The sequence below is a fragment of the Homarus americanus genome, unplaced genomic scaffold (assembly GCF_018991925.1).
Source record: "Homarus americanus isolate GMGI-L3 unplaced genomic scaffold, GMGI_Hamer_2.0 scaffold32583, whole genome shotgun sequence".
NCBI classification, from domain to species: Eukaryota; Metazoa; Arthropoda; class Malacostraca; order Decapoda; family Nephropidae; genus Homarus; species Homarus americanus.
The window spans coordinates 13,989,877-13,999,544 of NW_024713129.1; the positions used below are offsets into that span (position 1 = coordinate 13,989,877).

The 9,668-nt window shown below is 45.4% G+C and overlaps 1 protein-coding gene across 1 annotated transcript in view; it reads left to right on the forward strand.

Annotated features, from left to right (window-relative positions):
- Positions 1-9,668, forward strand: part of LOC121867829 — a 55,671-nt gene that overhangs the window by 36,510 nt on the left and 9,493 nt on the right. Inside the window, 10 exon segments of the mRNA XM_042367952.1 lie at positions 28-260; positions 3,316-3,496; positions 3,629-3,773; positions 4,048-4,187; positions 4,486-4,647; positions 4,869-5,113; positions 5,571-5,801; positions 6,341-6,476; positions 6,876-7,047; positions 8,239-8,348. Of these exon segments, the coding sequence (XP_042223886.1) occupies positions 28-260; positions 3,316-3,496; positions 3,629-3,773; positions 4,048-4,187; positions 4,486-4,647; positions 4,869-5,113; positions 5,571-5,801; positions 6,341-6,476; positions 6,876-7,047; positions 8,239-8,348 (1,755 nt within the window).

Here is a 9,668-nt window from a genome sequence, read left to right on the forward strand (position 1 = left end):
CCAGTAACACAGGTTGTCCTCTTGCAGGTTTGTCCGGGCGGGCAGGTTCCCGTCATCAACGAGCCGTCGCGCCAGAAGACGTGTATTCAGGAGCAGTGGGAGAGGAATGGTCAGTTTGACTTGACCAGCATCGACCAGGAGACCTACGAGAAGTACTTCTATGGCTCTGAACATTGGAACTACTTCACCCAAGACGAGGACCTTGGCCCTGTCATACTCTCGCTCAAGCAGGAGACGTCCAACGGCAGAGACCAGTTCAGGTACAATACCTTGAGGGACCAATTTAAGTACCATGACTTCAGGGACCAGTTCAGGTATGAACGCGCTTCACTTTTAGGTAAAGTAGAAACTTTTTTTTAAGTCGTTTTAAGTGAGGATTAATACCCCGGGTGGGGGGCAACATTTCAGGGAACAGATCCAGCAGCAGCCACAACTGACTCTACCTGCCAGGGCGACTCTCGGCAACACTCATCCCTCAGATGCTCAACGATTTATACGTTATGTTTTTCTTCCTAAATGGAGATGAAGGAACACCTCAGACACTCCTCAGTACTGTCGTGACACATCAGTCATTACCATTTTGACAGTTACACATCACAGGACTTGAGTGAGCCAGTTAAAAGACAGTCAGACATCTCCAGTTAGGGGGAAACATTAACATGTATGTGTGAGTGACTTTAGGTCCTTGTGGGTGACGTCAGGGAGGACTCGTGGAGGCTTGAGGACCCAGGAAACAAGACCAGTGTAACGACCACAGAATTTCCATAGAATTTCACACCTGTCTGACCTGTGCTACACCTGTCTGACCTGTGCCACACCTGTCTGACCTGTGCCACACCTGTCTGACCTGTGCTACACCTGTCTGACCTGTGCTACACCTGTCTGACCTGTGCTACACCTGTCTGACCTGTGCCACACCTGTCTGACCTGTGCTACACCTGTCTGACCTGTGCTACACCTGTCTGACCTGTGCTACACCTGTCTGACCTGTGCTACACCTGTCTGACCTGTGCCACACCTGTCTGACCTGTGCCACACCTGTCTGACCTGTGCCACACCTGTCTGACCTGTGCCACACCTGTCTGACCTGCAGTGCCACACCTGTTCGACTCTGCCACACCTGTCTGACCCTGCCACACCCAGTCTGACCCAGCTACACCTGTCTGACCCAGCCACACCTGTCTGACCCAAAGTACTCCCAGCCTGACCTGTGCCACACCTGTCTGAATTTGTGCTACACCTGTCCACCTGTGCCACACCTGTCTGACCTGTGCTACACCTGTCTGACCTGTGCCACACCCTGTCTGGACCCTGTGCCACACCTGTTCGAATCGTGCCACACCTGTCTGACCCAGCACACCTGTCTGACCTGTGCTACACTCTGCCTGACTCCAGCACACCTGTTTGACCCAGCACACTCTGGTCTGACCCTGTGCTACACTCTGTCTGACCTAAAGCATACCTGTTCGACCCAGGGCACCTGTCTGACCTGTGCTACACCTTGCCTGACCTGTGCTACACCTGTCTGACCCAAAGCACACCTGTCTGACCTGTGCTACAATTGTCTGACCCCAGCACACCTGTTCGACCTAGCACACCTGTCTGACCTGTGCTACACCTGGTTCTGATGACCTGTGCTACACCCCTGTTCATCTGTGCCAAACCTGTCTGACCTGTGCCACACACCTGTCTGACCCAAAGCACCTGTCTGACCCAGCCACACCTGTCTGACCCAGCACACCTGTCTGACCTGCCACACCCATTCGACTTCAGCCACACCTGTCTGACCTGTGCCACACCTGTCTGACCCAGCTACACTTGTTCTTGGACCTGGCTGCACCTGCCTGACCTGTGCCACACCTGTCTGACCTGAGCCACACCTGTCTGACCTGTGCCACACCTGTCTGACCTGTGTCACACCTGTCTGACCTGTGCCACACCTGTCTGACTTGTGCCACACCTGTCTGTCTGTGACACACCTCTTTGACCTGTGCCACACCTGTCTGACCTGTGTCACACCTGTCTGACCTGTGCCACACCTGTCTGACCCACCCCACACCTACTGAGTCACGTGAAAGGAACTGAGCGTCCTTCATGACCACGTCTACTAAAAGAAAATAATTTGCATGTTACTTTTAACTCATAATTAATTTCAGTGTTAAATTTCTGTTCTATGTTAACTGCTTGTTTACACTGCTAACTATTTAAAAAAAAGTCTTAAATTTTGTTGGTAATAAATGAATGGCACTTGTTTGCTTTCTGAAGTCTTTAAAATCCTTCTCTTAAATAGTGATAAAAGTTTTAGATAATTTTTGAACTGTTCAGTGTTTTGTTTTAAGCTAATTATCATCTTCGTGTTTTTAACTAGATATTTGTTAATTATTTCGTCTCGGCACTATTATTATTATTATTATTATTATTATTATTATTATTATTATTATTATTATTATACATGGAATGCATTTAAAAACTCTTAATGTATTGGCCATATAAACTTTTTTCTACAATTGGTGAATTTTTTTCGAGATTTTTACTCAAACTCACGAAAATTTTGTCGATTTTTGAGATGTGGATTAAATTTTTATTCTTTTACAGTGAATTAAGTTGAGTATTTATGGTGTCCGTGTGTTTATTTTTCACCAACTGTTTTCATTGTTATTTTTGTCTAGTAAATATAATAATACTTAGCATGTGTATGAATATCTCTTTCAATGTTCATTATGTTTGTATATGTATGTATGCTGTGTATGTATGTCTGTATGTATGTGTGTGTGTGTGTGTGTGTGTGTATATGTTTGTATGTATATATGTTTGTCAGTATGTGTAGTTCTGTATGTTTGTTTATGTGTGGTTGTGTGTATGGTTCTGTATGTATGTGTGTGTGTATGTATGTATGTATGTATGTATGTATGTGTGTATGTATGTATGTGTGTATGTATGTATGTATGTATGGTTATGTCTGTCTGTCTGTCTGTCTGTCTGTCTCTGTGCCTTTGTCTGGTTGTTCAAGTACATATTTGAACGTTTTGCTGAGTTTTGCCGAGTGATACTTGATGTTGCTGGAAGTTGCTAAATGTTGCTGGATGCTACTGAGTGTTTCTGGATACTACTGAGTGTTGCTGGATGTTCCTGAGTGTTCCTGAGTGTTGCTAAGTGTTGCTGGATGCTACTGAGTGTTCCTGAGTATATGTCAGTGTTGATCGTTGCTCTTAACCTTCACCTTTTGCCCGGCCTCTATGCTTGCCCTCCGCCTCTTGCCCTTCTTGCTCTCTTCATAACACTAACTCCTCTCCTCCTCCTTCCCCACTCCTACAGGATCATGGTACGAGGGATATCCTACACGGTACACGGCCTGGTCCCCGCCTCCTGTGTGTTCGCTGATCGCTACAACAGAGAGGAGGTGGTGAGGTCTTTCGGCAGAGAGATAAACCTCAATCCGCCTCTGGTGTTAGGCCAGCTGCCAGACATCCCCGAGGAACTGCTCAAACTCGACCAGGTGGGTGGAGGATAAGGAGGAGATGAGAGAGAGAGAGGTTATCTTAAGGGAAGGGAAGGAGAAGAGAGGATGGGAGAGGAACGCTGATATGAATTATGAAGGATACTCACCCGGCTGCTCTCTTTGCCACAGGTGTTCATCAAGAGTGAGCTGAAGGTGGGTGTGGTGTACGTGAGGGAGGAACAGTATACAGAGGAAGAGATCCTGGACAACAACGACACCTCACCGCTGTTTGAAGAGTTCCTGCAGATCCTGGGCGACAAAGTGAGGTTAAAAGGTGAGGGATGTGAGAGGTGAGGGATATGAGAGGTGAGGGATGTGAGAGGTGAGGGATGTGATGGTGAGAGGCTAGAGAAGTATTGGTGAAAAGTGAGGAAAATGAAGTGATGCTAAAAGTAGAATTGAGATCTGAGGAAAGTGAAGTTGAAACTAAGACAAGAGGATCATGTGTGTCTGTCTGTCTGTCTGTCTGTGTTTAAAGGACCCATGATATTTGTGTCCAATATACACACTCGAAACCTAACCTAACCTAACCTACTCTACTCTTCCAGGCTTCGACAAGTACAAGGGCGGGCTGGACACTGTACACGACCTTACAGGACTCTATAGTGTGTACGCCCACTGGAGGAACATTGAGATTATGTTTCACGTCTCCACCTTACTGCCCTATGAGAAGCACGACCCGCAGAAGGTGAGTGAGGGTACTTTAACTTACTTTAGTCACAGAACTGTTTCATTATATTCTTCATTGTTTTGTGTAACACCCATGTACTGTCTGGATAACAGGATCGTCCTTGTGTCGTATAAGTCATCGTGGTAGTCATCATCTAACTCATCATCTTGGGTTATCATCTAAGTCATCATCTTGAGTCATCATCAAAGTCATCGTCTAAGTCATCATCATCTAAATCAACATCTTTAGTCTTCATGTTATTCATCCTATTGGTCATCGTCATCGTCTAACTCTCCTCCTCCTTGTCGTTCCACAGTTACAGCGGAAACGACACATCGGAAACGACATCGTGTGTGTGGTGTTCCTGGAGGCTGACAACACCCCCTTCTCCCCGGCCTGCATCAAGTCCCATTTCCTTCACACCTTCATAGTGGTCAGAACGAGTCCCAGGATCAAATTCAAACCCACTCGGTATGAGGTGAGTCCTGTGGGCAAAGTGGGTTCGCTGTGGGTTGATTCTACACATGGTGGATTGGATATACATATTGTGGGTTGTGGATATGCACACTGTTTGAATTTGTTTATTTTATAAATATTTCCTCTAGATTGACGATTTTGCAGTCTTTGTTTACATTGGGTGCACCTGTTAGTTCCAGCACGCACCTCAGAGATAATGTTACTTTCTTGGGGGTCCAACAGGTAGCAGTGGTGTCTAGGGATGAAGTTGGGGCCTACAAACCGTACTTATGGGAGCAGAGTTGTTTCGAGAAGGGCCCCATGTTTCGTGAGTGGCTCCTGACCAAGATCGTGAATGGGGAGAGGGCCTCTTACTCTGCCCCAAAGTTCGCCCGTATGCAGGACCGAACCCGGTCACAGATGCTGGAAGACCTCGTCAATAATCTTCAGAACCATGCTGAGACTGGCCAGATTCCCAAACCTTACAGGTAGGTGATATTCCCCTGATAGAAGGAGAGAGAGAGAGAGGGGGGGGGGGGAGAAACGGACAGAGAAGATAGAGAGACAGAAAGAGAGAGAGAGAGAAAGAGAGAGAGAGTGTGTCTCTTTTTCATCTTTCATCTTCCGTCATTTTGTTCTCTTATATCAACATTATCTCAATACTGCATTAGTTTCTTTTCCTCCACCACCACTTCTCCACCTCCCCACCTCCCCACCTCCACCATCACTTCTCCACATCCACCACCCCCTCCTATTCTCCACCATCACTTCACCATCTCTTTCTGTTCTTAAGTATATTTCCAGTATGTGTCACCATTATATGTCTCAATCTTCACCTTATTAACACTCTTCCTCCTTCATCAGACTTTATAATTACATTTCTAAGTTATTTCTGTTTGTCCGTCAATGCCCATCTGTGCCTGACTGTCTCATTGGTGTTGGCAGACGCGGCTCTTGGCGGCCCATAGGTCATATGCGTCCCTCGTCGCCACTGCTGGACTCAGTTCGCGACTTGTTCGAGGGCCATGACCAACTGGCCAAAGACTTCACCCGTGCCTTCCACAACAGCGAAAACCAGTTCAACAATATGCTCTATGACGTCACCTTCATGGTCGGCGCTGGCAAGGAAAAGTGTAAGCTCTTTGGGGTGAGAGCGATCCTTGGCGTCCGCAGCAGGTGAGTGTTTGTAGTGGCTGACGGAGGGCTGACAGGGTGAGGGACAGACAGGGTGAGTGACTAACACAGTGGGGGGCTGACAGGGCCCCCAAAATAATGACACTAGAAGAATATAAATTGGTTGTTAGGCATTACTGTACTCTCTCCCTACTCTCCCTCCTTCTATCTCCCTACCCTTTCTACTCTCTCTTCCTACCCTCCCCACCACCCCCTACTCTCCCTACCACCCCCTACCTCTCCCTACCACCCCTTACCTCTACCTCCCCCCACTCCCTCCCCTCTCTCCCCCCCTCTCCCCTACCCCACCTCCCCCCAACTCCCCCTCACCCTCCTCTACCACCCCTCTCTCCCTACTCACCACTTTCCCCCCCCTTCTACCCCTACCTCTCCTCCACCCACACCCCCCTCTCTCCTCCCCTCTCTCCCCTACTCTTTCACCCCTCAGTCCCCCCACCTCCCTACCACCCCTTACCTCTCTACCACCCCCTACTCTCCCTACTCATCTCCCACTCTCTCCCTAATGACCGTCCATCTCGCAGGGTGTTCCAGGAGATGCTCTATGGGTTCAGTACAGGGTTCGGATCACCGCAGGTCTCGGTGGCGGACATACTGGCTCGGGCTGTCCCCACCCTCCACTCTCCCTCACACAAACCTAAGAGCTCCAACTTCCTCCAGGTGAGTATTTATTGTCTGTAGGTGAGTATTTGGTGCACCTAGGTGAGTATTTAGTGCCCCTAGGTAAGTATTTTTGTCTCAAGGTGAGTATTTGGTGTCCCTAGGTGAATATTTTTGTCTCTAGGTGAGTATTTTTGTCCCTAGGTGAGTATTTTTGTCTTTAGGTGAGTATTTAGTGTCCCTAAGTCAGTATTTACTCTCAGGTTAATGAACTTAACCTAAAACTAAACTTAATTTCTGAGATTGTAAATTTTCTTTCGATTCCTGATGATGAGGTAAACATTCACCTGTACTGTACTTTTACCTCCTGACCTCCTACACCTCTTCCTCTATGACCTCCTCCTTCACCTCTTCCTCCATGACCTCCCCTTCCTTCATGACCTCCTTTTCCTCCTACAGGTGCCAGACATCGAGACACCACGACCTAAAAGTGTACCAAACTCCCCTATCGTGATGCGCGCCTTCTCCCGCCTCGGCACTCTGACCTCAGGCTGGGGAAGGTCCTCGAAGAAGCATGACCGCCTTTCCGTCGAGGACAAGAAGAAATGGGCTTCCTCACAGGACTGTTCAGGTGGGTCATGATCCCTGACAGCCCACCTACAGACACTCAGAGATCATAACAGATACTCATAAATACTCACAGACAGCCACAGATACTCACAGACAGCTACAGATGGTCACAAACAGCTACAGATACTCTCAAACAGCTACAGATGCTCACAAACAGCTACAGATACTCACAAACAGCCCTTAAGCATAGTAAGAGACGCACTAATGTTGATGGTTTATGTACTGTAGAATATTAAGGTAAATTATACAAAGTTTATCTCTTAATATAAATATAATTATGAGTTGTACCTAAAATTATTTATAATATTTTTTTTTATAATAATTATCTGAGTACTGATTAAAAATGTATTAATTTCCAAACGGGCCTATCAAAAAACAATGTCTAAATTTGAATATATAAGTATTTAATATCTAGGCATTGTGTTTTGGATTACTGTTTATGATATATGAATAGATACGTATTTATATATTTCCTATAATAACATTGTAGGAGTTATTAGAAGATAAGTTATATTAGTTTGTTATTTTAAGTTAATGTTTGGATATTTTTACTTGTTGTTTTGGATACTTAGTTATTTTCAACACTTGGTTATGTCTCTTCGTTACCTCTTTATTCTTCTTATTTTTTCTTTAGTTCTCTTCTATTCCTCTATCCATTATTTATATACAAGTGGTAGAATAGTATAGTAAATAAGCTGTTTGTTTATGGCTTAATATGCAGATAAGTGTTATGATGTGTACTTAGATTTTGTAAGTAAAGAGACCAAGAGACATAATTTTTAAGGTTTGGTTAGGTTAGGTTTTTAGGTCAGTAGAGAAAACAGTAAACATTGCAAGATGGAATGAATTAAGTTAGAATATTTAATAAAATTCCATAGAAAAACTAGGATGTGAAATTACTTAAATTGAGAAGTGGGGGAAGTGGGGGAAGTGAGAGATGAGGCGAGGAGTCAGAGGTGAGGGGGGAGGGGTAGAGTGAAAGGTGAGGTGAGAGAGGAAGATTTGAGAGGTGAGGCAAGGAGTGAGAGATAAAGGGAGAGGATTAAAGAAAGACAAAGATACAAACAAAGAGAGAAGGGGAATTTAGAGATAAAGAGAATGTAGAGAGAGAGAGAGAGAGAGAGAGAGAGAGAGAGAGAGAGAGAGAGAGAGAGAGAGAGACCGATAAGAGGGACGTGGGTGCTTCTAGCAGGCAAGGACGGCAAGGAGAGGCAGGGAGACAAGAATGCCCTGGCGGTCCCTCGACTGAGCGTGTGTGCTGACGGAGGCAAGGTGGACCGGGCGAGGCTCTGCCAGGCGGAGGTACGTGTGTTGGTGCCCCAGACCAGCGAGCGGCGCCAGACCCAAGTACGGTAACTCCCAAGACACGTGCACGACCCACCACCACCACAACCACCACCTCCCCTACAGCACGTGTGTTCGTCCTCACCATCACTATCACCACCATACCACCACCAGCTGTTCACCCTCACTACCACCACCAACACCACTATTTATTATCATCAGCCATCACCAATCATCATCATCACCATCACACTGCTTAGGGTAGATTCATTCATGTACACACACACACACACACACACACACACGCTCTTGTTGTATTGTACACACTCATATGTATATACAGACTTGTTGTTACATACACACTTACATGTGTACACAAGCTCTTGTTGTTATGTACACATACTCACATGGCACATTATGTACACCATCACATCCACGACTGTTACCATACACCTGAGTGTAGGCACGTATCCAGCACACACCTTCATGCGATCTTGTTGCTTTGTACACACACACACACACCAAGTGTTCCACCAACTTCGCCACACCCTACAGCCCACACACACACATACACACACCACTATATATAGTATTCCTGTGCAGATATCAAGAATAAGAATTATTTTGCAAGCTACAAATATCCAAATAGAATACTGAAAGGTTTAATACATCATAAACCCCTTTAGGTGCAGTTGTTTGGATTAATTTAGTTATGCCTGAAGTGCTAGTTTCTAGGAGTGTTTTCTTTGATGCCCATCACAGAAAATGTAATTGAAGCGTAAATTAATGTATTTGTTTAATATCGACCAAAACGCTTTTATATGATGAAACACAATAAATAAATAAGAAATAAAGATCTGAATATACAGTAGTAGATTTGTTGTCAAGAACACACTTTAGTTTACTTAAATAAGTCAGGAAAACTACTAAAACACTTTAGCCACAGGAATTGATGGACAAAGTAAATACTCCAATCACTTAAAATAACGGAACCTTTGTAATTTTTTCTTTTACAAATTCACAATACTAATATAATGATCCACTATGTGCATCAGCAAGGTTTTCTTCTCAGCCTGTGGTGGGTCTTAAGTTTGCTCAGTGATGGTCAGTTGTCGGTCCACCTGACACTAATCCACCAGCTTCCAGTATGCAATTTCCCTGATGGCCGAGGTGGTCAGGCCATGACGGGGGAAAGGGTGTTAATGCTCGGTTTAAATTCCCTCCACTGTTAACTACAGTCTTGCTGAGGACTACTTTGAACCTTTATACTCTTCTCGCTTCCATGGCTTGAGCTGGTAAACTGTTCCATGGGTCTATCACTCACTATTTGATACGCTT